Source organism: Xiphophorus couchianus, chromosome 14 (assembly GCF_001444195.1).
Source record: "Xiphophorus couchianus chromosome 14, X_couchianus-1.0, whole genome shotgun sequence".
NCBI classification, from domain to species: Eukaryota; Metazoa; Chordata; class Actinopteri; order Cyprinodontiformes; family Poeciliidae; genus Xiphophorus; species Xiphophorus couchianus.
The window spans coordinates 13,133,860-13,160,338 of NC_040241.1; the positions used below are offsets into that span (position 1 = coordinate 13,133,860).

General features: G+C 39.0%; 1 protein-coding gene across 1 annotated transcript in view; it reads right to left on the bottom strand.

Annotated features, from left to right (window-relative positions):
• LOC114157559 (zeta-sarcoglycan-like) overlaps window positions 1–26,479 on the bottom strand; it is a 40,350-nt gene that overhangs the window by 7,397 nt on the left and 6,474 nt on the right. The window contains exons 2-6 of the mRNA XM_028038631.1: window positions 23,191–23,385; window positions 18,811–18,912; window positions 11,906–11,993; window positions 9,829–9,951; window positions 8,892–8,964 (exon numbers count right to left, since the gene is read on the bottom strand). Coding sequence (XP_027894432.1) covers window positions 8,892–8,964; window positions 9,829–9,951; window positions 11,906–11,993; window positions 18,811–18,912; window positions 23,191–23,385 — 581 coding nt within the window. The remainder of the gene's footprint in view (window positions 1–8,891; window positions 8,965–9,828; window positions 9,952–11,905; window positions 11,994–18,810; window positions 18,913–23,190; window positions 23,386–26,479) is intronic.

A 26,479-nucleotide genomic window follows, 5' to 3' on the forward strand; every position in this document is an offset into this window, starting at 1 on the left:
TACCAATGATCTCACTCTAATGATTACTCCTGCTGACAGATAACAAGTAAGGCAGCAAACAAGATGTGCTACTAATATTTAGTCTTCTAAGAAATACAAACTTTATTTCATAGCCAAAATACACATGTATTTAGCCAAAACTGTGAGAAGTTAAACTATTCCAAAACAGTAGGAGAGCAGTGTGAACAAATGTCGCAGCCCTTGTAGTCATCTTTATCTTTGTAATGAACTTGTCAAACTCGTGTGGAAACAGCAGCAACGTCCTGAAAACTGCTTGGATCAATCAAAGAGCTGCAAAATGTATTTTCACCCTAAATGGAGGAGAGTTTCTGCAGTCAAGTGATATATTTGAAGGAACAGACCTATTATTGTGGACCGAGCAGTTTTCATTTTATTGCAATTTATAACTGGGGCTGTGTGAAGTACTTAGCCGGAGACAGTGTTAAATCTGTAATAGACAGATGTCACAACTGTTTTACTTTGCATTTTCACCATTGGGGATTTCTGATTATTATACATTTTTTCTACTTTGCCAATATATCAAAACTAAAATATTCAAGCTATCAATACACAGGGGGTAGATGAGCTTCATCACCAAAGAAACTAAATGAATAGAACAAAAATAATTGCAGACCAAATGCTGATCTGAACTCTAAACAAAACTTGAACTGTATTAAAATAAACTTCAATTAAATTTGATGACATACAGAATTTTTTTTTTGCAAACTTGTTTAAAGTTCTTATCATTTCATAATCTAAAGAAATGCCTCTATTTGAAGGACATGTTATTGGTTAAAATTGCATTTCCTGACAGTGTGTAGCAGAGCAGTAAAACATGTGACTCATGTACAAAGACTATTAGTCCTTCTCTTGGCCAATAGAAATACATAAATATGAGTAAATAAAATACATATGAGTAAATAAAAAGACTTTGCTTCTTAAAGTTGAACAAGCTCCTAGAGCCTATTAGCTTGTTCACATTTATTCAACATTTGGGAGCAGATTTTCCAAGTTCCAAAAGGAAAAATATGACCCTTTCCCTGTCGATCTTCATAATAAAGATGACATCAAAAATCTGATTTCTTTATTGCATTTCTTTAATTTAATCAATGCAACAAAATAAAATACATTAATATTGTAACGGAAGGTAAACTTAAAGCACCATTGTACAACAGAGTCACGTGGCGCGCCATTCCTTCCAGGACGCACAGCAGGGAAAATAAACATTTAATCATGAATGCTAATTATGTATAAAACTTAGTCATTTTGATAATAAGCTAATATAAACACTTAAAGCCTGTTTTGCCTTCATTATAAGCCTTGTGTAAGGCTTTAATTTTTTTGCGGCTCCAGACAGATTTGTTTTTCTGGTCCAATATGGCTCTTTCAACATTTTGGGTTACCGACCCCTGTCCTAGACTGTGAACCTAGTTCAGAAGGATTAAATGGTGAATAGTTATTATAGCATCCCGTTTCCTTAGTGCCAGCATCTATAACTAAGGATCAGCCCACTAATGGATGGAGATAATTATTTAATTTTTAAACACAGCTTTCTTGTGTGAACTGAATTTAGAACAAGCTCTTGGTAAGGATGAAGTGGTACAACACAGGAAAGAAAAGATTTCCATGGTACTGTACATTTATGGTGTTCTAAGGGTTTTTTGTTCCAGCTTCAAATCACAGGAAAAATACATTGCAGCAGTTATCTTACAATGTGTGTTTTGTTTACACATGATGCAAAATGAAAAAAATACTCCTCCATGGGCTGCCACCTTATCGTGGTGGAGGGGTTTGAGTGCCCCAATGATCCTAGGAGCTATGCTGTCTGGGGCTTCATGCCCCTGGTAGGGTCACCCAAGGCAGACAGGTCCTAGGTGAGGGACCAGACAAAGTGCAGCCCGAAGACCCCAATGATGAAGGAAAACCTTGGACTTGGTGTTCCCTCGCCCGGACGCGGGTCACCGGGGCCCCACTCTGGAGCCAGGCCTGGAGGGGGGGCACGATGGCGAGCGTCTGGTGGCCGGGCTTTTACCCATGGAGCCCGGCCGGGCTCAGCCCGAAGAGGAAACATGGGCCCCCCCTCCCATGGGCCCACCACCCGTGGGAGGGGCCAAAGGGGTCGGGTGCACTGTGTGATGGGTGGCGGCCAAGGGAGGGGACCCTGGCGGTCCGATCCTCGGTTGCAGAAACTGGCTCTTGGGACGTGGAATGTCACCTCTCTGGTGGGGAAGGAGCCGGAGCTAGTGCGTGAGGTCGAGAGGTTCCGGCTAGAAATAGTCGGTCTCACCTCGACGCATGGCTCTGGTTCTGGAACCAGTCTCCTTGAGAGGGGCTGGACATACTTCCACTCTGGAGTTGCCCAGGGAGAGAGACGTCGGGCAGGAGTGGGCATACTTGTTGCTCCCCATCTCGGCGCCTGTACGTTGGGGTTTACCCCGGTGAACGAGAGGGTAGCATCCCTCCGCCTACGGGTGGGGGGACGGGTTCTGACTGTCGTTTGTGCTTACGGGCCGAACGACAGTTCAGATTACCCACCCTTTTTGGAGTCCTTAGAGGGGGTACTGGAGAGTGCTCCTCCTGGGGACTCCCTTGTTCTGCTGGGGGACGTCAACGCTCACGTGGGCAACGACAGTGAGACCTGGAGGGGCGTGGTTGGGAGGAACGGCCCACCCGACCTGAACTCGAGCGGTGTTCTGTTGCTGGACTTCTGTGCTCGCCATGGATTGTCCATAACGAACACCATGTTCAAGCATAAGGGTGTCCATATGTGCACTTGGCACCAGGACACCCTAGGCCGCAGTTCGATGATCGACTTTGTCATCGTTTCATCGGATCTGCGGCCGTATGTCTTGGACACTCGGGTGAAGAGAGGTGCGGAGCTGTCCACTGACCACTACCTGGTGGTGAGTTGGCTCCGGTGGCGGGGGCGAAAGCCGGTCAGACCTGGCAGGCCCAAACGTGTTGTGAGGGTCTGCTGGGAACGTCTGGCGGAATCCCCTGTGAGACGGAGCTTTAACTCCCATCTCCGGCAAAACTTCGAACACGTCCCGGGGGAGGTGGGGGACATGGAGTCTGAGTGGACCGTGTTCCGTGCCTCCATTGTCGAGGCGGCCGATCGGAGCTGTGGCCGCAAGGTTGTCGGTGCCTGTCGCGGCGGCAACCCTCGAACCCGTTGGTGGACACCTTCGGTGAGGGATGCCGTCAGGCTGAAGAAGGAGTCCTATCGGGCCTTTTTGGCCTGTGGGACTCCGGAAGCAGCTGATGGGTACCGGCGGGCGAAGCGGCATGCGGCTCGGGCGGTTGCTGAGGCAAAAACTCGGGTGTGGGAGGAGTTTGGAGAGGCCATGGAGAAAGACTTCCGCACGGCTTCGAGGCGATTCTGGTCCACCATCCGGCGTCTCAGGGGGGGGAAGCGGTGCAGCACCAACACTGTTTATAGTGGGGATGGTGTGCTGCTGACCTCTACTCGGGACGTTGTGGGCCGGTGGGCAGAGTACTTCGAAGACCTCCTCAATCCCACCAACATGCCTTCCACTGAGGAAGCGGAGCCTGGGGACTCTGGGTTGGGCTCTCCAATCTCTGGGGGCGAGGTCGCCGAGGTGGTTAAAAAGCTCCTCGGTGGCAAGGCCCCGGGGGTGGATGAGATCCGCCCGGAGTTCCTTAAGGCTCTGGATGTTGTAGGGTTGTGTTGGTTGACGCGACTCTGCAATATCGCATGGACATGGGGGGCAGTTCCCCTGGATTGGCAGACTGGGGTGGTGGTCCCCCTGTTCAAAAAGGGGGACCGGAGGGTGTGCTCCAATTATAGAGGGGTCACACTCTTAAGCCTCCCTGGCAAGGTCTATTCAGGGGTCCTGGAGAGGAGGGTCCGTTGGATAGTCGAACCTCGGATTCAGGAAGAGCAGTGTGGTTTTCGTCCTGGAACACTGGACCAGCTCTACACCCTCAGCAGGGTCCTGGAGGGTGCATGGGAGTTCGCCCAACCAGTCTACATGTGTTTTGTGGACTTGGAGAAGGCGTTCGACCGTGTCCCTCGGGGAGCCCTGTGGGGGGTTCTCCGGGAGTATGGGGTACCGGGCCCTTTGATACGGGCTGTCAGGTCCCTGTATGACCGGTGTCAGAGTCTGGTCCGCATTGCCGGCAGTAAGTCGGGCTCGTTTCCGGTGAGAGTTGGACTCCGCCAGGGCTGCCCTTTGTCACCGATTCTGTTCATCACTTTCATGGACAGAATTTCTAGGCGCAGCCAAGGTGTTGAGGGGATCCGATTTGGTGGCCTCAGGATCTCATCTCTGCTTTTCGCAGACGATGTGGTCCTTTTGGCTTCATCAGATCGTGATCTGCAGCTCTCGCTGGATCGGTTCGCAGCCGAGTGTGAAGCGGCCGGGATGGGGATCAGTGCCTCCAAATCCGAGGCCATGGTCTTGAGCCGGAAAAGGGTAGAGTGCCTTCTCCGGGTCAGGGGGGGTGTCCTGCCCCAAGTGGAGGAGTTTAAGTATCTCGGGATCTTGTTCACGAATGGGGGAAGAAGGGAGCGGGAGATCGACAGGCGGATTGGCGCAGCGTCTGCTGTCAAGCGGGCGCTGTACCGGTCCGTCGTGGTGAAGAGAGAGCTGAGCCAAAAAGCGAAGCTCTCGATTTACCGGTCGATCTACGTTCCCACCCTCATCTATGGTCATGAGCTTTGGGTCATGACCGAAAGAACGAGATCGCGGATACAAGCGGCCGAAATGGGTTTTCTCCGTAGGGTGGCTGGGCTCTCCCTTAGAGATAGGGTGAGAAGCTCAGTCATCCGGGAGGGACTCAGAGTAGAGCCGCTGCTCCTTCACATCGAGAGGAGCCAGTTGAGGTGGCTTGGGCATCTGGTCAGGATGCCTCCTTGACGCCTCCCTGGTGAGGTGTTCCGGGCACGTCCCACCGGGAGGAGGCCCCGGGGAAGACCCAGGACACGCTGGAGGGACTATGTCTCTCGGCTGGCCTGGGAACGCCTCGGGATTCCCCCGGAGGAGCTGGAAGAAGTGGCTGGGGAGAGGGAAGTCTGGGCCTCCCTTCTGAAGCTGCTACCCCCGCGACCCGACCTCGGATAAGCGGAAGAAGATGGATGGATGGATGGATGATGCAAAATGGTTTATTTTATGATTCATATTAGCAGAAAACCTGATAAATATGAAATATGAAAACCTGATAGTAAGAAATTACCATCCTTATCACATGACCACACACACACACACACACACACACAGGGCCAGTCCCCTTACTCTCCCATCCAGAAATAAAAACAAAACCCTAAGCCTATTTTTACTTTTTGGGACAGACACCAATAAATAAATAAAAAAAGACGAACATTGGCCAATGCCGATATATTGTGCATTCCTACAGAGCTGTGTGGGTTACCATTTAAACAGACACACAAAAACATCACAGCTATACGATGCCGTCTGCAGTGTCCTTGCTATCGTTGTATTCAAGACATAGTTGAATTTGGCAACACAAACTTGAAAGTGGAGACATTCATGACTGGTAGCAAAGTGTGTTTTCAGACTGACATAAAACCTCTTAATATAGTGCAGCTATATTACCTTGATTTCATGTATGGAAACTATTTAAAATAAAAGCCCGTTTTGTGCCACTGCTGAATGTTTAATAACTCAGTCAACCTCTCTTTCTGACCTAAAAGTTTTAATACTTTCAGATTCCATTTTTTCTAAACCTTTTGCAGCTCACGTATTTCTTGTTTTCCCTCACCTGTCATCTATCCTCTTGTAGGGTGCAGCTGCAAGAGATGGCTGAAGTAAACACTGAAAACAACATTTGTACAGCAACTTTAAAACATTTTGAGCTACATGATTAAATGTCAGCCGGATTACCAAAGTTATTAAGATGGCAACAAACAGAGACTGGGCTGAGTGCCAGTGTACACACATTCACTGCTGAGGGGGGTGAGCAGGTGCTTCAAAGAGTTGGAAGATCTCAGGTGAGTTTCTTTGATTTTGTCTTTGCTCTATCCTCTCCTCGATTACCATTGGCTGGCAGGAAAATGAAACGCATCTCAAACAGATTGATCTTTCTTTTAAAGATGAGGAATATGATGACAAGGATGTGAGCCAACACAGATGGTATTAGATTCAAATGAACACCCAGTCATGTCGTCCTTTTAAGCAGAGAAAAGCCTAGAATCTGCAATGTGCAGGAACCAAATCTAACTTATATACTAGCATTTTCAAACTCTTCAGAGCTCGCAGTTTAAAGTCTAACGTCAGCAGGAGAAAATTGAAAAATAGTGGCAAAGGACGTTTTGAGTTTGTGTGTGTATTTGAATTTTTCCTTGCTTTTAAAGAGTTGTTCTGTGTGATGTTGTCATGCTGACGAATTAGAGGTACAAGTGTAATCAATCTAAAGCCTTTTCCAGTTTGTGATTTATGCCTTGCTTTGCTGTCATTAGTATGAGGGACTGCAGACTTTCTGCAACTTAAGGACAGCTCAGTCTGAGGGCCAAGCTATTCTAGGAAACAGCAGCTGGTCTAAATGAGCACAGCTTAAATCACTGTTTGCTTTGTTAGTGACTAAGGAGTAGGAGGGTGGTAAGAAACTAACGGTTAGACTCTAACCGAATGATAAGCCTGCATGAAATACAGTATTTAAAAACAAAAAATCTTATTCCTGTTGCTGCTAAAATTTGTATTATGCTAACAATGTTTACTGTTATTTTGATTTCTTTGCATCGCTAGCTTGTTTTTTTGCAAAAAAGTAATCCTGCTGAGTTAGGAAAAGCTACGGTAGCTTTCTTTGAGTCAGCTGACTGGCAGTGCACATTGACAGGTTGGGGAGATGCTGCTCTGCATGACTTCATGCTTTAAACAGCTACAGAAAAATATTGTTACTCTGCCACTCAATAAAATGACATCAAGCAGCAGGAGGAAAGTAGTAAAAATATGGACTATTTTGAAATAGTTGTTTAAAAACTTATCCAGCAGATAATATGGCTCCAGAATTTATTGCAAATGTATTGCTGCAGTATTTGTATGCACAATATTTATATCACAAAGAACTTGTAAATAATATAAGGTTATCATATTCACAAAGAGGGCCAGTCACAAAAGGTAATTGCTAAAGACCACAGCTGTTCACAGAATGCCGTCTCCAAATACTTTAATGGGAAATTGAGTGGAAGGAAAACAAGTAGAAAAAGAAACTGGAATAAATCCAATCTTGAGGATTGTGAAGCAAAATGCATTCAAAGGTTTAAGGGAGATTCATAACACCATCACATGATGTTCAGTGGATTAACAACTTCTTTTCATATCAAAATAAATTTTGTATTTCCCAGAATCTGGAGGAAAAGTAGTGAGGCAGAGAATCCAAGTTGCTTGAAGCCCATTTTATAGTTTCAGAGCCAGTGATGACTTGGGGACCCATCTGCTGGTGTTTACTGCCAGTCACTATAAAGATGCGTTTGTTTGGTCATTTAAAATCATCTGGACATTCTCATCCTGGGTGAGGGGAACCAGTGACAAATTACTAAGGTGTGAGTGGATTCATCACCCAGAAACATTGAAATGTGTCCAGATAAGAATTCCTAACCTCAGTTTTATTAATTAAGTTTATGCTTATTAATTTTTATTATTCATTTATTTACATAGTATTAAAATTACAGTAGCTTTCACAGCATGTTGGCTTTGCATTGTGCATTCATATAAATTAATTATAGCCTCCTGAGTTTTTTTTTGTAGATATTTTATATTTTGGTTTAATACTCGGTTTTTACTGTTTCTAAAAAAACATCTATTATATCCTAAGTAATGAGGGCAGTTTGGCCTTGTTGTAATTATTCTGTTCAGCTTTTGTGCACAGTTCAATTACTGAATGAATTGGCCAGTGCACAAAAGCCTCGTTAGACTTAAATTCATGTCATTAATAGCCTTTAATATACAGTTTGTCTTGCGCTGCTTTTCAAATGCTTCTGTAAAGGAAAATGTGTGTCTATACGATTCCAGGAAACGCATTTAATTCAAAGAAAAGCAGAATAATAGACAGTACGGCTAGTCGATTTCGAAAGTGTTTTCAGTGATTCATTATTGGAAAAAGACCGTAATTTTCACCTTCAAGTATATTTTTACATTCTTGGAAAATATTTCAGTTATTTTTCAAGGAAATAAATAGTGTTTGTGATAGAAAAAAATCAAATAAAAGAGTCTTGTGTTGGCCATCTCCTGTTTTACTGCCACTCATTGAGACTGCAATCACTTTGCAGATGGTCACCCCCGAGCTGAGCCCATCTCTCTCTCTCTCTCCGTGTGTGTGGATGTGTGTATGGCTTGAAAATGAAAACCATCAGTATTCCTCTCACTCCGGAGGAATTAGCTGCCAGAACAGTGCTTTTTCTGTCAACTTTGATCCCAGCTCTCCTCTCCGGACCAGTAAGGTAGACAACAAACTGCACTCCTGATAGCTCGTTAATGGAGCAACGAGGGGCTCGCAGCCTCAGGCAGAGTTCGGTGGGGATCACATGCACAAGGGGAGAGAAGGAGCGCAGCACATAGCTCAACCTTTCACACTTTCTCAATGTTTTCTCACCGCTTCAATCAATTCCTGTCTGCTATAGAGAAAAACTAATAAATTAGCTCGCCCTTCGGCTGTGAAATTAATATAGTGGTCAAATCCAGTTGTTGTAGTAACCAGTAGATGCCCGAAGCTACAATACGGTGTTTGAGATAATGATAGTGGTGACTAATGGTTCCTGTCACAGATTTTTTTTTTTTTTTTTCCCCAAAGCCCGGCCATCGACTTTGAAATGCCACAGAGCATTAATCTTTAATATTTAAGAATCTTAATTTTAATTTAACAGGATATTAACAGATGACATTAAGCTTTAATGACACCAAACATCAACTCACCTCAGATCCTCAGACGTCGGCGCCTGGATCAGCGGAGTCTCCACCGAGTGTCCAAACACGGCACCTTCAGAACCTGCCGATAAAGTTCGATCTTAGAATTTAATTCAGAAAATTTGACTGTTTTTGCAGAGCTTATCTTTGCTTTACCAGGTGTAGGCCTTTCAAAAGATACCAAAAACTGACTACATTTTTTAGACTATCACCTTTCAGTTTTATTATGTTTCACTGAATATAGAGCATAAACCTGGAGGCAACTAAAATTGGATCTGTGTCTCATATTCCTGTTGTGTTAGAGCTGTAAATGAAGTCACAGAGGGTGGAGAGTATTCTGGTTGTAAGTCTGAAATCTGTGGGATTTGCACTTTGCTCTGTATTTCTATTTTATGCTTTAAAAACATAGATATTTTGCAGTATTTTACAGCAACTGGTTCAATTACATCACAACCATCAGAAATCGATCTTATTGTACCTAAACAGAAGATACCATTGTTTCTGATATCAAACTGATAATAAATGCATCTCTTTGCAGGGATGACGAGACAAAAACGATCATTTGTAGTGGTAAATTGTCTCCCTAAAGTGCAAGAAGAAGTTTCCACAGAGGCATGTTGTCAGTGACATAATGACTTTGCTCCATTGTGTACTTTCGATTGCACAAAAAATGAATCTGTGTAAAGAACAAGTCCTTGCACTGTGATGTAAGATGCTTAAAATATCTTTGTGTGCATATACCAAAATAGTTTTCAAATTTACATTTATAGTAGCTGTAAAATGTTGTCAACTGCTTCATCAGGTTTGAGAAATTTGAAGAACGAATCATGTCCAAAACATCAATTTTCTACTCAAAGAATCCAACTAAATCAGTTCTTTTTTAATTCAATGAAAACACATAAGGGCTTCTTGTTGGAAATTCAGATGAGACTGCTTCAAAGTTTACCTGTGACAGTAAACCTTTCTGTTGTCATTGTGACTTCTTCCTCATCTGCAGAGAACAGGAGTCTGCCACCATCTCTGCTTCGCACCTCCAGCCTCTGACATTGAGCCTCCACACCTTCAGGACCTACACAGAAAAATTAACATTTTAACTCTGGGTGATAGCAAGCTACAATTTTATTTTTATGTACTGATTGTACTTCAACAGTAAAGTTTGTAGTTTGAACAATTTCTTTTACATTAATTAAAATTTTAATTTTTTAAAATTTTTTCAAACCCTTCCAGCAAGACAATGGTCCAAAAAAAGTAAATCAAAACTTGTTTTGAAATGACTAAAACAGAATATGAAACTCCAAAGCACTGATCCCAACCCCACTGAAATGTAATTTATACCAAACAGCAGAATGAGCAGAGAAACGCAATGGAAATGGATTTTGTCCAACAAAAATTCTGAAATATGTAGTCACAATAAATCCAAAAGCTTGATAAACTGTGTAGCTGTAGGAACATTTTAATCAATAAATTAGTAGACAAATGCATTAATTTGAAGCTGTATCTATAGTTACTGTGACATCTATGTTCATAATAAGAATGTAAACATCTCACAGTGGCCCCACAGAAGGTGATGGACTATATAGTTTTACAATGATTACACAAATCAGTAAATAACTCTGCTCATATCACCTTGTCTCCTGTTCTTCAGAGTTTTAAATTCTTCCACATGTGGATGAATATATTTCTAATGGCTACATTGTTGTACCATCTACCGACTTTCAGAGGGAAAACATGATTTTTAAAGAAAGGTCAAGCTTGACCACAATGTGTCATATCAACAGTCTTATCAAATTAGCATCAACGTTCTACTTATGCTGACAAAGATCAATAGCTATTAATGTTAAGAAGCAGGTCATTTGTTCTCCAGTGGTCATTAATCACTGTAATTGGTAATTTGGTCATTTAGGCTGACTGATGGTTGAACTTAATGGTAAGACGAATCTACTGCCCTTTCAATAAATGGCTTAGGGGTTATTTGTAAAGAAAAAGGGAGAATAATACAACAAAACTAAAAGGGAGACTTCTGAATAAACATTGATTAAAAATACTAATAAGAAATGGACACCAAGAAATCTGTGTTTAACCTCAATCTGAAACTTAAACAGCGAATCAGTTTTTTTAATCAGTGAAAGCAGAATTATTAAGCGCTTTCAGATTATGCAGAACACAATATTTGGTGAGGAAGCATTTACTGTGGCTGGGAGTCAATAAGTCAGCTCTTTCATTATCAATGAGGTGTTTAAAACTAAAGTCACAGAAGCACAGAGTTCCAAGAAGCTCTTTAAAAAGGAAACAGCAATTTTCTACAACATGCAGACACATATCGAGGTTCCTTCAGACTAATTGAGTAAACTATTGTTGGTCTGTTTTATAATTTTTAGCTTTAAAACTGTCATACAATATACTGAATTTAAACATGTTTGCAACCTTTTGTTAAATCTCAAAGTTAAGGTAATGATCTACATTTTCTGGGAAATACAGACAAAAGTGCTGTTTCTGCAGAACTAGACACATAAACCAAGCTAGTCATCAATATAAAAGACAAAATAAAATAAAAAATGTCAACACCATAATACTGTTCTTTTTAGCTGCGTTTAAAGCTTTACAAAAATCGGATATAAGAAATGGCCACAAAACTCTGATCAATGCATCTCTTATTAAAATATAGCCATATTCAATAAATTAGAATATATCTTTTGACCACGCTTGTTTGTCAGATTAAAAATACCTTTAAAACAGGAATAATGCATACTCTTCATTACGACCACATTTCTGGATTAAAACTCAGTTTTACCAGTTTGCTGCAATATCTTAATCTAAAAAGTTTAATATTGTGTTTTAATTAGCTGTAAAAAATAAAAATAAAAATCACAAAAAAAAAAAAATAAATATGGGGTTTCAGTTGGTGAATTGAGTTACTGAAATAAATGGACAATTTAACATTAATTCTAATTTATTGAACGTGACTATATTAATATTCAGTCAGGTACTGCTGGAATAATAATTAGATGAAACTGGAAACTCACCCACTGTAAGCTGACCGGTCAACTGGCCTTGGTGGTTTCTGGCATTCAGTGTTACATTCTTTTCTGAACGCAAGACCAACAAACTGTCCTGGATGGGTATAAAATGGAGACACAACACAAAATGTATTTATTTTAAAGTACTTGAAATGCTCTTAACATACGGTGTGCATTAACAGCGTTTTGGGCTATTGGAAGTAAAAGTAACAATTAGAGTGAACACGTTATAAAGCAAACGTTTAAAGTCACTTGGAGTGCACGATAAAAACATCTCACACTTTCTTAGATTTTGAGGTTTCAGGATAAAAGAAGTTGGTGGGGGAGCCAAAGATGTGACAAGTGTAGGCGTCTACGTCTTTTAACTAAAGACATTTAAGCTGCAGACCTGTTCTGCTTCCTGGCAGCTTTGTATTTAGTAATTTTCTGGCTTTTTGACATTTGAATGATGGCAAATTCCTGTTTCACTGTGTGAATACTGATCAGCCTCCGAGTCCAGGCAAATGTTTTATCCCAGACATTTCTGCAAAAAGAAGCTCACAGTGCAGGGAATAATTTCAGGTTGTGAGATTTTGTTTTGCAAAATTGTCCTTTTTAGCCACTTTTATAGAATCTCTAACAATACAGAGATTGTTATTCTCTATATTCTCATGAAATAGAGAGTAAGACGGCAAAAATAAATGATTTACATTTTGACTTAATATTCATGTTAGTGAAACTAAAGGCGTTTAATCATATTTGTGTATGTTAAAAGATGCGCAATAATTAAAAATATCATTGCAGTCTGCTCTTTTGTTAATAATGTGAGGGTCCTGTATGGATATGCTTAACTCAGCAACATTGTTTGAATTACTCTGTCTGAAAAGACTGTTGTATCGAAAGTCAAAATCTTTGATACCATTGAGATTTGATGATATTGTCAAGACAAAAAATTATTTATGTAAAAAACAGAAATCTCATCGACAGAGCGACTAATTTTACTCTGGTTTCCAAACAACATGTGAAGGCTACTCTATCGATTTTCAAGCATCTGCAGGCAGCAACGCAAACAGAAACACAAAAGCCTGTCACAGTATCATAAAAAAAGTTACTATTTCACCACAGAGACAAGACAGAGAGTCTATTGCAACAGGACATAAAAACGATGGTGGCAAAGAAAAATAGAAAAACTGAAGGCTGCAAAAACAAATCAGTTGGAAACTCCTCAGCAAGTGTACAAAAATATTTTCCACAGCATATAGCTTAAATTAGACAAGCAGCACTCGTTTCAGGTTTAATTCAAGGCGTCTCACATTGATGGATTCCAACCAGGGGCTAAAACAAGTGGTGATAAGGAAATGATCATTTTCAGGAATTAAACTGGTATGAATCTAATCCATTTATATTCCTGTTTATTTGTCTTAAATCTTCCTTTACATATTGAATGAACTCATACAGTTCCAAAGCTTAGACTTTCAATTTGATGGAGGCCTTTTTTCTTAAACAGTAAAGTAGGTTTAAAAAAGACTGAAGAAACTAAGTTCTAAATTAAGTCCAATTATTATGACAATGAAAAGCCTTTGCTTTTATTGTGAAAGGGAACAATCAAACATTAAAATGGGTATTTTAATTTATCATACAATTAATTGATGTATTGCTTATTGTTACAGGCCCAATTAATATTAATACATTCATTAAGATAGTTTAAATAAAATCTATATGTTTAATTTGATTTTGAAGCACAAACTTATAAAGATGTGTTCAATTTACTCATAGTTTTGAAGTTCTTATTGGAGAGTATTTCTTTTTGTACTTTTCTATTCTTTGAGTTCTTTATTTCCATAAATATGATTTGGACTAAAGTTAGAAATTTTACATATTGTAACTGAAAGCTCACAACAAAAGGAAATGCATTGACCTATGGCATAAATAAGCATAAAGAAATTATGTTGGTGTATTTGAAACCCTGCTCAGCTTTCTGACAATAAGTTATTCTGACTTTAGAGGAAACGTGGAGGGATTTTAAAACACTGACATCCTTATAATTTGACAAAATTCACCTCTTTATCCACAGATTTAGTTCCAAATATTGCTACCTGATGCTATGTGAGGTGTGAGAAAAAGTTTAGCAAATGCTAATGTTATGTGGCAACCTTAAAGGTTCATCTAATGGTGTCCTAGGGGTGTTAATTATTGCCTCAACTGGGTCATTATCTCAGCTTTGAGCTGCATAAAACTTTGCAAAGGTCATTTGGTTCATGATTATTATCTGCTTGCTTCTTTAAAACAAAATTTAAAAAAATACTAGAAAATACACGATTCAATACAAACAACTTTACCAAGGGAGTGCAGCATCATAAAGAAATTAGCATTCTTGATTTATGGTGCTCCTTTAAAGAGTTTACAGGCATTAAACGGTTTCCTCAGGGGTTTGTTGGAGAGGTACTTGCTCTTCCAAACTCTAAGATCACATAAACGGATCTTCAGTCACCGTTTATGTTCCAGAAGGTCAACTTGGGATCAAAGAGAAAGCACATAAATGGGAGCGTGTAGGTGCACAGTGACTGAATCAGACTGAAAATTTACTTGAGCAAAGGATGCTTCCCCGCATATAAATAACAACATCTCAGCCAAAAGCAAAAGTGTGGCACGCCACTTCAAGAAGTCAGTTTAAAAGAAAGCAGTTGCATGTGATGCTGTTAATTCAGACAGTGAACATTAAATTAAACACAGGGATTCAAAGGGGAGAAAGATTGCCACTCAGGATTTAACAGCATTAATTTGTGCAGAAATTCATTTGTATTTTAATTATTTTCTGTCAAAACAAAAAACATTTCCTATTTTTACAAAGATTGTTTACATTTTAATTTCTTAATTTAAATCACTTTTGTATCCAGGACGCTTAATAGGTTTGCAAACACACAGTGGGTAAAATAAATATTCAACATTTCACATTTTTCTTATGAGGTAATTGAAATAATTCAGAACAGAAGTGCATTTAATAGTTTGCAGAAAAAGCATTTTTGTGGTGATGACATCAAAACCTCTTATTTATGAAGAAACTAATTAAATGCTGAACCTAGGTTTAATTCTGACTTGTTCTTCCACACAAACTGTCTTTGACTCTGGAAGGTTTTGAAGGTAATTTCGCTGCAATCTTAAGTTCTTTCCATAGATTTTGTTTAGTTGGATACAAGTCAGATGGCTGACCTGGCTTTTCAAGTCATGGTACATGATGAAGGATGTTTCCTAAGTTCCCCCAGTGATGTCTTTGGGATTTATTGTCACTCAGCTTCTTATAAAGAATGTCCCAGTACATTTCTCTGTATAGCGTCTACCATATGTTGTAAGACAGCCCACAACATGATGTTTGACCTGTTAGCATTGTGTTTGTAAGCTAAAGATTCTTCCTACCAAAAGACCAGGCGACATTCTCCTAGTATTTCTAAAGCATGTCCAAATCTACTACAGCAAACTTTAAACAAACCAAACATGCTTTATCTTCAGCAGTGGAGACCTGCGCAGTGATTCTGCACAGAGGTAATTACAGTAGAGTGCATTACTTATTGCTCCCAACTTCACCTGCCATCTCTAGTGTAGGTCTTTTTTATGCTCTATGAGAGTGAATTTTCACTCTTGTACAGCTCGTTTGATTATTCTTCTGAATCCTGTCAGAAATCTAACAAGTGGCACTAAGTCACAGCTATTTTATAGTGAAATTTTCTTCCTTTTACTTTGGGATTATGTTTCCAATACTAGTGATTGGAATATTAAAAAGTTTAGAAATGAAGCACTAACTACTGCCATTCCCAATTGTACCACTCTGTCCCATTTGTAATAACAAGCCTTTATGTAGGCCATTACTTTTTATTAAATAAGCTGATAAATAAACTGATTCTTCATTTGTGGAGTAGGTTGCTTTGATTTCTTTGTAAGTGTGGATAACTTTGGTTTTGGCTGACATTTGATGGGACTTTTATGTCAATGACCTCATTAAATTTATTCAAACTGAGACAAGCATTGATATGTTCAATACTTCTGTCACTCACTTTCTCTGCAGCCTAATATAAAACTCTTCCTTGCAGTGAAACGTAACTGCATTAGCCAGCTCAAACCGATTCCAGAATGAAGGCTTTTCAGCTTGGAGACTTTAACAAGCCTGTATTTTAAACAGACTTGTTATCTTTTCTAGCAGGAAAATTAGGAATACAGCTCACCATCTTCTCTGACAGCTGTCAAACAAGCAAGGCGAGAATGTCTGAAGTAGATAAAAAGTTACACCTGCAGCTATGCTCAGATCAGTCAGACTCTCTAGAGGCAATAATAAGAGCCAGCAACTTCAACATCAAAAACTTGATCAACTATTTGGGCAAAGTGTTGCCTCATTTTACCATTTTTCAAAACAATAATCTGGTTTTAAAACAATGAAGTTATTTATAAACTCATCTGCGTTTTAAATTGTAATTAAAATTTGTTGGAGAAGGGGATGAATGTTAAAATATGTTTTTATTCCAGGCAATGAACACAAAATCAAACCTAAAGACAGAAATATTTTATATGTGCATAGTGAACAACTGAAAAGTTAAAATATTAAATAAAGCGCCTGGATCTCTGCTGCTGCCTTCCTAATAAAAGTTTTAAAAAATACATAAAATCTCCTGACTGGAGAAATTCAAGCATAAGTATTTAATTGCAACATGGTACCAGAACATTCCATTTTCCCCTTTAGCTTCAACTAGAAGGGTTTATAAGGTACAACTCAATTAAAAGTTAAAACTTTATAGCCATTCAATTTAACATAAATTATTGTGCTGACTGAAATGTATAAACCTGTTAACTAAAACTAGAACGGCAATGAAACAAAATCAAACGGAACACCCTCAGCAGTCTGCAGAATAGTGTTTTTCAAAGTAGTATTTCATATTTTGTCGCATCCTAATCAAACATTCATGTACTTTCTTGGGATTTTACATGATAGACCAACACAAAGTGGTGCATAATCATACAGAGATTTTCAATATGCTACTTCAGTCTAGTTTTTCATATTCTTTTAAGACAGTTTTTGAGATTTTCTCCATCTTGTTTTGTTCAGTCACATAAAATCCTAATAAAATTCATTATAGTTTGTGGTTGTAATGTGAAAAACCTCAAGTGTTAATACCTTTGCAGGGCACTCCATCATAAAAGCTCTTGAAATCTAATTTTCTTTGTGAAATGCTTTTGCATAAACATTGCTAGGCCGAAACAAAGACAAAACTACTTGCTCTGACATTGGTAACTAAATCTAGTCAACTAAGACTAAGTCTCATTTTCTCTTTGCTCTCAAATGTTTAAGGAAAATCTGGTAAAAAAAAAAAAAAAAGAAAAGAAAAATCTAAATGGTAGCATTTTACTTTATTAGTCGAGTAGCTTCAAGAATTGTTTCTTACTTGGTTTATTTTGTATATTAAAAGATCTTAATATTTCAAATCGTAAAGTTTCATTTGTTCTCTAGTCCTTAGAAAAACACAGGCTTTCAGAGAGGACAGGTTTCCTGTTTTGTTCCTCTTCATGTTTATGCACTACTAACACAGTTGAACACATGGATTTCATATTTCAGTTATACAAATACTTAAAAATGCAAGTAAACTAAACACTTAAAATGTAGGACAACATAATGTCTTAAAAAGTGTTGTGAGAGGACAGTTTAAAAATTAAATTGCAATTAAAACAATGCATGTTCAGAAATAATTAGGAGAACTCCACATTTATTCTCACCTAAAAAAAAAAATAAATAAAATTACACACAGATGTACCAGAACAAAGGACATACAATATTTGCTGTAAGCAAAACAGCATTCTAAGAAAAGAAAAAAAAAGAAAATTCATGCAAACTTATGCATGAAGGAGGAAATGATCTCATGATCTGGGGATATTTTACTGCAGCAGAACTTTGACACCTCAAAAATCTGGAGGCTGCAACTTGGTATTTTACATTTCTTTTACACTACACAACTATGTTCCCTGCCGCTTTTGCTATTGGTTTTCTATTTTGAGGATGATTACTACAGTAAAACAAATCAGGGAATTGATCTCTTCGGTGTGATTGACCCGAGTTACTCATTGAGTTTCTTGTGCAAATACCTGCTGGTGGAAGACGAGAGAGCAACTCAGAGCATCGTTTGTAAAATAAGACAGTAAAAATGCCCGCAGGTTGTTCTGCAACAGGAGTAGACCACTGGGACTGCCCTCTAAACGTTAGGTGGAGGCTGCGCTCTCATCCGTTACTAAAAAATATAAACGAGCAAGTCATTTGACTCAAACTGGCATAATCTAACTCATTTCTAACTCTGCAGTGGCAAATTGGAGCCACGACTGAGCAACTTCCCCAATCGACGTCCCTAAAATTCAAATTAGCAGGGAAGCCCCGGCTTCCAGAGCTTGAAATTGCTTGCAGCGCCATGTCTAATCACTGAAAAGGAGGATGATCCAACAGAGAGTCTGATTTGCGTGGGAGCAGGAAATGTGGATCAACTTTTATGTGGAAACTGAGCTGGATATTCTTACTAAGCATCAAAGAAGAAAAAAATGGGGAGTAGGAACTGGAAGCAAAAGGATTTACTGCAGGGGCTTGATTGGAAATCCAGTAAGCAGCTTCATGTCCACCCCCCATTCTATAGTTCCTATAGTGTCCTGGTGATGGGAGGAGGGGTGTCTGCTGGAGGACGGTAGGATGTGAGTGGACAAAGGTAAGGAGAATGTCTCCAACATAAGCTAACATCAAAGGGCTACTTGATTTGGCCTTTGCTGAACATGGATTAATTAAAATCCATCCACTCTAAAACACCAAACAATCAATGCCCGTCTTCTGCTTTGGGAAAAGTCTTTTCATGTTTGTTTCAGAGAAGTGATTAAAGAGATCTTCACATTGGTGAGTAACGACAGCTACTTACCCTTCTGGACTGGATCTCGCTCACGTACAGAGGCATCTGAAACTCGCCGACTCCCTCCAGGTGCAGGCTGTCCTGGTTCAGCTGCAGGTTTCCCATTCCGTCCTGAAACACAATCAATGACTCTGGGATGGGCTGTGCTGATTGTACCGTTTTGATTCAAGCAGTCATAGCTTTGTAGAAAGCAACTGCATTATGATTGAGAACAAACTGAGTGACACATTTTCACTTTTTTTAAGTTTGATGCAAACATTTCCATGTTTATTTTATTGTTGGCAGCTTTAGTAGAGATAACAATCCATAAACGTACAAGTGTTTAGCATCAGTCGATTTTAAGAGTTTTATTGAGGGAATTATTATTTTTTTCAGTGAAACTATGACTGGACAGTCGGGTTTGGGTTTCAATACACTTATTAAAGTTAGACTCTGAAAAGCAGGAGAGGATGATGAGGAAATAGAGAGCAGAACAGCTCGTTAGGCAAAAGAAGACAATAACCAGAAATCTGCCATGGCAGCATTCAGACTGCAAACTTTCCTACCACTGCTTGATATTCGTCATTATCCTTGATTGAGAGGACTTAATTAGCAGCGTGAATGTTGGTCAAGCCAGACAAACCACCAGCAGTCTCCATGTTCAAGAAGTTTCCAGGTCTTGTCCCAGGATATTAAAAGACATTTTTAGAATATTTAGAACCACCTTAATGGGCATTTTATGTCCTTAAATAATGTCAATTTTCTCCAGTACAGTCTGCTCAAATTCGCCAATTTTGATTCACAGGCGAAAGGTCACAGTCTATAGATCTTCTTGCAGTCTGGTTTTCTAGTTAGCACGGATCATTAAGACTCAGTGTTCTCAGTTAACACGAACTCAGCAATGAACAGGAATGTTTTTTTTAATATTATTTTGTGACCTAATTTAACAGCTCTCATTAAAACTTATTTCAGCTTCACTTGTATATTCAGATAAAATACAAACAAATAAGCAAGAGTCTTCATACATGCAACAACCGGATGCTAGAACTATATAAAGATAATGGTGTAAAGTGTTTCCCCTAATACTGATTTCCTAATTTTTTCCCCACACATTTGGGTTTGAAAAACATAAAACCAATGTAAAGATAAATCAAAGACAACAAAAGTAACCAAAAATATATTTCTTAAATTAAGGCATTTATTAAGAGAGAAAAAAATCTAAACTTACAATTCTGGCTAACTAATCTTAGCAGAATTGTTCCAATTCAGCGACATTTCAAAGTTTTCAACCATGAACAGCCTGTTTAAGTTCACGCCACAGCATCTCAACAGGATTCAGATCAGAACTTTGATCAGAAGTAGACATGCTATTGTGTTTTGGATCATTGTCCTGCTGCAGAACCAAAGTTCATTTCAGCTTGAGGTCTTGGACAGATGGCCAGACATTCTCCTTCACGATTTTTAGTAGAGAACAGAAATAATGGTTCCATTTATCATAGCAAGACTTCCAGGTCCTGAACCAGTAAACCAACCCCAGACCCTCACAATACCACCATCATATTTTACTGTTGGTATGATGATATTTTTCTGAAAAGCAGTGTTACTTTTTTCACCAGATGTAAAAGGACACACTTTATACAGTAGAGAGTGTAGCTTTTGTCTCGTCAGTCCAAAGACCGTTTTCTTAAACGTATTGGGGATCGTCAAGAAGTGTTGTGGGAACATTGAGACGAGTCTTAATGGGTTTTTTTCTCTGCAGTGGTTTTCATCCTGGAACCATGCCATGCAGGCCATTTTTGTGCAGTCTCTTTTTTAAGGTTTACAGACTGATGGATTTCAATTACTTTCTTTCGCATTTGTTCCTGAATTTGTATGGATGTAAGCATGATGCCAAGCTTTAGAAGCTTTTGGTGTAATTCACTTTATCAGACAGGTCCTACGATTGAGAACAGGTGTGGCAGTAATCAGGCCTGAAAGTGAACTCAGGTGTGATAAATCACATTTTAACATGCAGGCTATCACTCTTTTACACAGGTCAGTGTAAGTTTGGATTATTTTCCTCCCTTATTAACAAAAATTATTTAAAAACTGCATTTTGTGTTTATGTTATCTTTGACTAACATTTGAATTGGCTTGATGTTCTGAAACACTGAAGTGTGACAAGCATGCAAAAAAAGGAAATAAGGAAGGGGGCAAACACTGTTTCACATCACTGTATACACAAAACCCATCCATAAAAGTTGCAAATTTTCAGCAACCCAGCTGTTCAGCTTATTCTGACAGATGAGGCAGACTTTTCCCTGTTCAGCTGAAAGGTTTACAAATAAATTGGCTCCATGCCGTTTTTTTTTTTAAACATCCAGTCAAAGGGGATATAAAGCTGCAAAAATAGCTGAAGATAAATGTTAGTTTTGCATCACATCAATTCAGGAAATTATTTTGGTCACAGATAATTCAGCTGAAATTGGACAAGATTACGTCCAGCCCTAGCACAATAAGCAAAGTGTTGAGAGAGGACAGCTTTTGTGAGGTTGTGTATGATGAGATTGGCCCTGAGGGATGTGCTGAAAGGGTATATAGAGCTGTCAGCAGAAATGGATAGAGACAGAAGAATATAGAAGCAGAGCAACAGCAGGGAGAGCTTTATCATATATGAGAGCAGGGAGTGAAGACAGACACCAGAACAGAAATCAAAGGAGTGCAGGAGGAGGGTTTGGGTCTTTGCATGTCAGCAGACAGATGCTAAAGTCACTGGAGTGGATGTGAATGCTCCATAGGCAGCATGGGAGTGAAAATAGGACATTGCTCAAAGAGGCATTACAAGAGAGAAAAAAGAAATCTTTAAATTGTCAAATTGAGAACAAAAATCTACCACACTAAAATGGACATTGTAGACTTTAACAAATGTGAATAAAACGGAATGTTTTTGATTATCCAGAAAAGCCTTAAGAGACTGTCCCCATTTTATTTAGATTTCAGAGAAGAACAGATGCTAAAGATCCATTCGATTGCAGCCCTGGTTAGAAGTTTACAGACTTTTATCATCACATAGGACTATGATTTTGATTTTAAACATTAAATATTTGAATGTTTTGAGGATTTTTAGAGTAGGATTGTACTAACATCAACCAATGATGAAACATTTACTGTGGATTTTCTCTAGTTCAAACATGTCAAAAGTGTAACAGTGCTTGAGAAAATAATTTACCCCTTCACAATTTTTTAAAATCAATTCTAAATCTTTTATATAATGCCAAAAATAACCAGAGGAAAAAAAAAAAAAAAACTGGAGTTTTTAATTTTTGTTGTTGTTGATTGAAAAACATATTCAAGGCAACATGCTGAAAAGTAATTGCCCCCTAAACCTAATCGCTGGCTGTGCCGCCCCAACAATTGCAGTCAAGCTTTTGTGATAATTAGCAAGGAAACTGTTTTAACGCTGAAAAAAATAAAATTCCTAATACATTGTGAAATGCCCCAAATTAAAAAGAAATTCCTGTTCATAATCAAGTTCTGACTCAATATGGGCAAGAGTACATTTATCTCACCTTAATGTCCTTTGAGATCATTTTGATTCTCAGTTCATAAAGACAAAATCAATGCCAAGATGCCAGAATGAAACAAACAAACTCTACAACACCTAAAAGAAGGAATTTAATTTTTAATTTCTACATTTATGGCATTAGACCCAAAGATCTGAAATGTTCACTGAAAAGGTATTTTACTCATGGCACAGATTGATGGAAATAGCAGAGGCAGTGACATTAGTCAGGAAAAGTCCCGTCACAGGAAAGGAAACTGCTGCCGTTGGGACATTGTTGACAAAATAGTTAATAGTGTGCATTGTCCCTGAAAATGTCACTGGAGCCCAGAGGAGCTGCTGGGTTTGGTTTTGTCTCAGATTAACAGTCTCCATGTCGGCAGGTCCAGCTGCCAAGTGTTTTCAACTCTTTATAAAACAAAGATTGGCCAAAACATAATATGCAATGTTTAGAATCATTGTGTTTGGCTTTAACAGTGTTTTGGACATAATGAAAAAAAATATCCTCGCTACATCTAGATTGCATGTTTTTTGCATCAAGACAAATATCACAAGAGATTGAAAAACTGTGGTCTAACCAATTTTCAGAGGCTGGTACAAAACTTCCATTTCCACCCCTGAGTAACATGAATGTAGCCATGATAGTTAAAATAGCATCCACATTAACCACCAACACATTTTCCAGAATGCAGTTGCATTTGGCTCTGCTTTGACTAGTTGTTAGCTGCAAAACAGAAAAGTGAAATTCTGACAACTGAAAACCTTAACAGAACTCCTATGTAAAAAGAAATTCAATGCTGTCTGTGAGAAATGTTTGAAAATTACAAACCAAAGCAAAAACCTTTCTCCGAAGGACATGCTGAACTCACCGTTGAAAAATTCATGACCTTAATAATCCAGACAGTGAGGGCCAGGTTTACTATCATGGTGACCAGGAGCAGCAGCAGGAAGAAATAGAGGCATCTTTTTCTCCAGCCATACAATCCCACTGGATATACAGCTTCACAGCCCGGACGCTGGAGGTGCAGGGACTGCGAGGCCAGGATAAACTGCTCCTGGGTAATCTAGAAAAGAAACACGCAGAGTAGCCTTTTGTTAGGTGGCTGTCAAGTACATGGTCACTCCTTGCAAAGGCAATCACATGTTGTAAGTAGTCATTACCTTCAAGCACCACCAAATTGACTCCACACTGAGGAATGGCTGTTATTTTTTAAGCGGTGACACATAATAAAAAACACAAAAAAAGTTAGGCCTGATTTTGAGCTGCTGGCTGCTGTTGCCTGAAATTTCATTAAATGGCTTTTGAGCTGCAACAAGCCACAGAATGAGAAATGTTTTTATTTTCATGTTAATCGTATTAGATTGGCACCTAAAAGGGAAACAAATCAATTGTTGGAAAGGAGAACCATTTAAAAAAAAAGCTGCATCATTTATCAAAATTATTGATAACATGCACACTGTAGGGAATGTTTTTTTTAATACATTTTAATTAAATTTTTTTTAATACATTTTAATAAAAAAAAACTACATATTAATCAAGCATAATTAGTACAAGTTATTCTGCTCATAAAAGTGTGACCTTTGTATGAAGTTTGGCCACCATAAAAGAGATCATTTGTATGGATTTAATAACCTGTCACATCTTTGTTTTCTATGCTAATTGCTTGTTGACATTTTAACATCTCAGTGCTTAAATAGCAAACAACACGTTACTCTGAATGACAGCTTCCTGCAGCTCACTTGTTTACTTCTCCGCTCATGTTGAAATGTTTAGAAAGTTCCTGCCAATCAATGTCTCATGGGAAAATCTTTCCGTGGTAGAGCGGTAAGCTGGCTTTGTGAAGCTGATGGTTACCACTGGGAATGAGTACAGGTGGGAGATTGATCTAAGACAGGCATCACATCAGAAGGTTCACAACAAATAATTGGCCAGTTTTTAACACAAAAATCTAAAAAGTTTCAAAATAAGTTTTCAAAATGCTTTTAAATTTCCTACAATACTGTCCATACAATTTAAAGTCTTCCTAATGCAATGCTAAAGGAAGTACTAGAGCAGGGCAGCACGGTCTCTCCCTCACCCTTAGCAGGACACTGATTTTAGTTGGCTGAAAGAACTGCAGGCTTTCTACTTGAGCGGGTAGCAAATAATGAGCTTTTTATACTAAAGAGGTTTCTCTTTAAAAACTACAATGAAACTGCTGCTGCGAAATTTTACCCTATCCAATCTGCTGTAAGTATTTAGTCATTTATATTGAAGTTACTGTGACATTACACCATGCGAGGGTTTTACAAGAGACCAACTCAGGATTCCTCAAATCCAGGCCTCGAGAGACAGTGTCCTGCAACTTTTAGATGTTTCTGCTTCAACACACTCGAGTCAAATAATGAGGTCATTAGCAGGACTCTAGAGAACATGACTGCATTTTGGAGGAAGTAATTCATTTGTGTGATTATTTTGGACCAGGGACACAAACTTTTAGATTTGTCCCTCAAAGGGAAATTTTAGGATCCCTGGACTAAATGATTTAGGAGCTGGCAGTTTAAAACAGTCAAAAGAATCTAATGTTAATACATGTAGCCTAAATTAAACACTGCAGTTTCCAGCCGAGCTTCTGCCTCACAGAGTGCTCCTTCACCTTCCCTCAGCTCCTCTAGACTAGTGGCAGCAGCAATTAGCAAACACCTACTGAAACAGAGTCTGTTGAGTTAATCATATGAGCTTACTTCTAGTCCATTGCTCTCGGTTTTAAATGGGATAATGACAAGCATTGATGTGATGGAGAGTCAAATAGATCAGAAGCTTCTTAAAGACACAGAAGACCATTTCAAAGTATCAAATTGTGAAGTTTGTTTCTTTTATGTTTGATATATTGAGCATTTTTATATACAACTGAAAGGAGCCGTTACTTTCTTGTGCTATAAAACATTATATAGGCCTACCTAGAAAATCCAGAAAAGCCAACCAAAAGGCTGCCAACATTTCCAAATCAAAACAAACATCAACTTCACTCGGTTCAGTCTTCCTAATATCTGCCAAAATCGTCACTTTTTTCTCCAAGAGATTTGCAAACATGCATTAGGTCATTATATACATTTCTGACAAAATACTGGGATACTGTTGTATCAGAATAACATCCCAGCATGTGCTTATCCCAAAGATATGCCATTTTTCCTTAAATCTACATTAATCAAAACAATTCATACTGAGCAATGAAAAACTGTAAAATGCCTGCAGGCCACAGAACAAAAGCTACAATAAAGCTTAGCTTTGAGATCACAGAAACCGATGTCAATCAGAATGAACCTTCTCAGGCAGAGATGAACAGTTGTTCTCTAGCAGATTGTGACCGAAGGCTGACTGTGTGAAAATCCTAATCACAGGGTGGAAGGTTGGTTGAGCTCTGAACTCTTCCACACAGCTGTTGAAAGGATGAAAATTGGGCCCTTTTTAACTCTTCATATAGAAGCTAAAAGAAAGAATTGGCATTTTAAAATCAGGGCAAAATGTCCAGCAGCAACCGAATGCTACTCATACACCCACAGGAGCTGCGATTAATCTATCATGCTGCTGTAAAATCTTTTGATTGCTGACACACGCATCTATAATTGACACACCTGTGCATAGCGTTTCCCCCCCCAGATACCCTGGACATGTAATTCATGCATAATTTCAAAGTCATGGCCCACATGCTTTTTTTTTTCTTCTTCACACTCAGCATGTCATTAGCATAAGACACTAATGGCTGGTATCATTAAATAGTAGGGACTTTTTTCTGTCAGGCACTCATTAGTTGCCGCGCTAACTCCGCAAGCTGTCTTTTTTTTTTTCAAAGAAAGTCCAACTTTATTAACAGAGATTCTTTAAGAATCAAGAGTTAATGTTTTATTTGCTGTAGTCCTATCAGTCCATGTGAGGCTTGGATGCAACAAAACATCTGTTTCAGAAGTGAGAACAAACAGAACAGCAGCCTCTGGAAGTATTGTTGCAACAAATCAATATTTCTTGTGGGGGTGAACAGTTGATGAATTTTAGTCATTATAAAACCAGAAACACAGAGAGGCTGATTTTGGAAAGAATTGTGCAGGCAGTGCGTGGTGTAGTGGTTAAAGGTGGATGCCAGAAATAGGCAAACAGCCCTTGGGCTGCTCATCGTATCA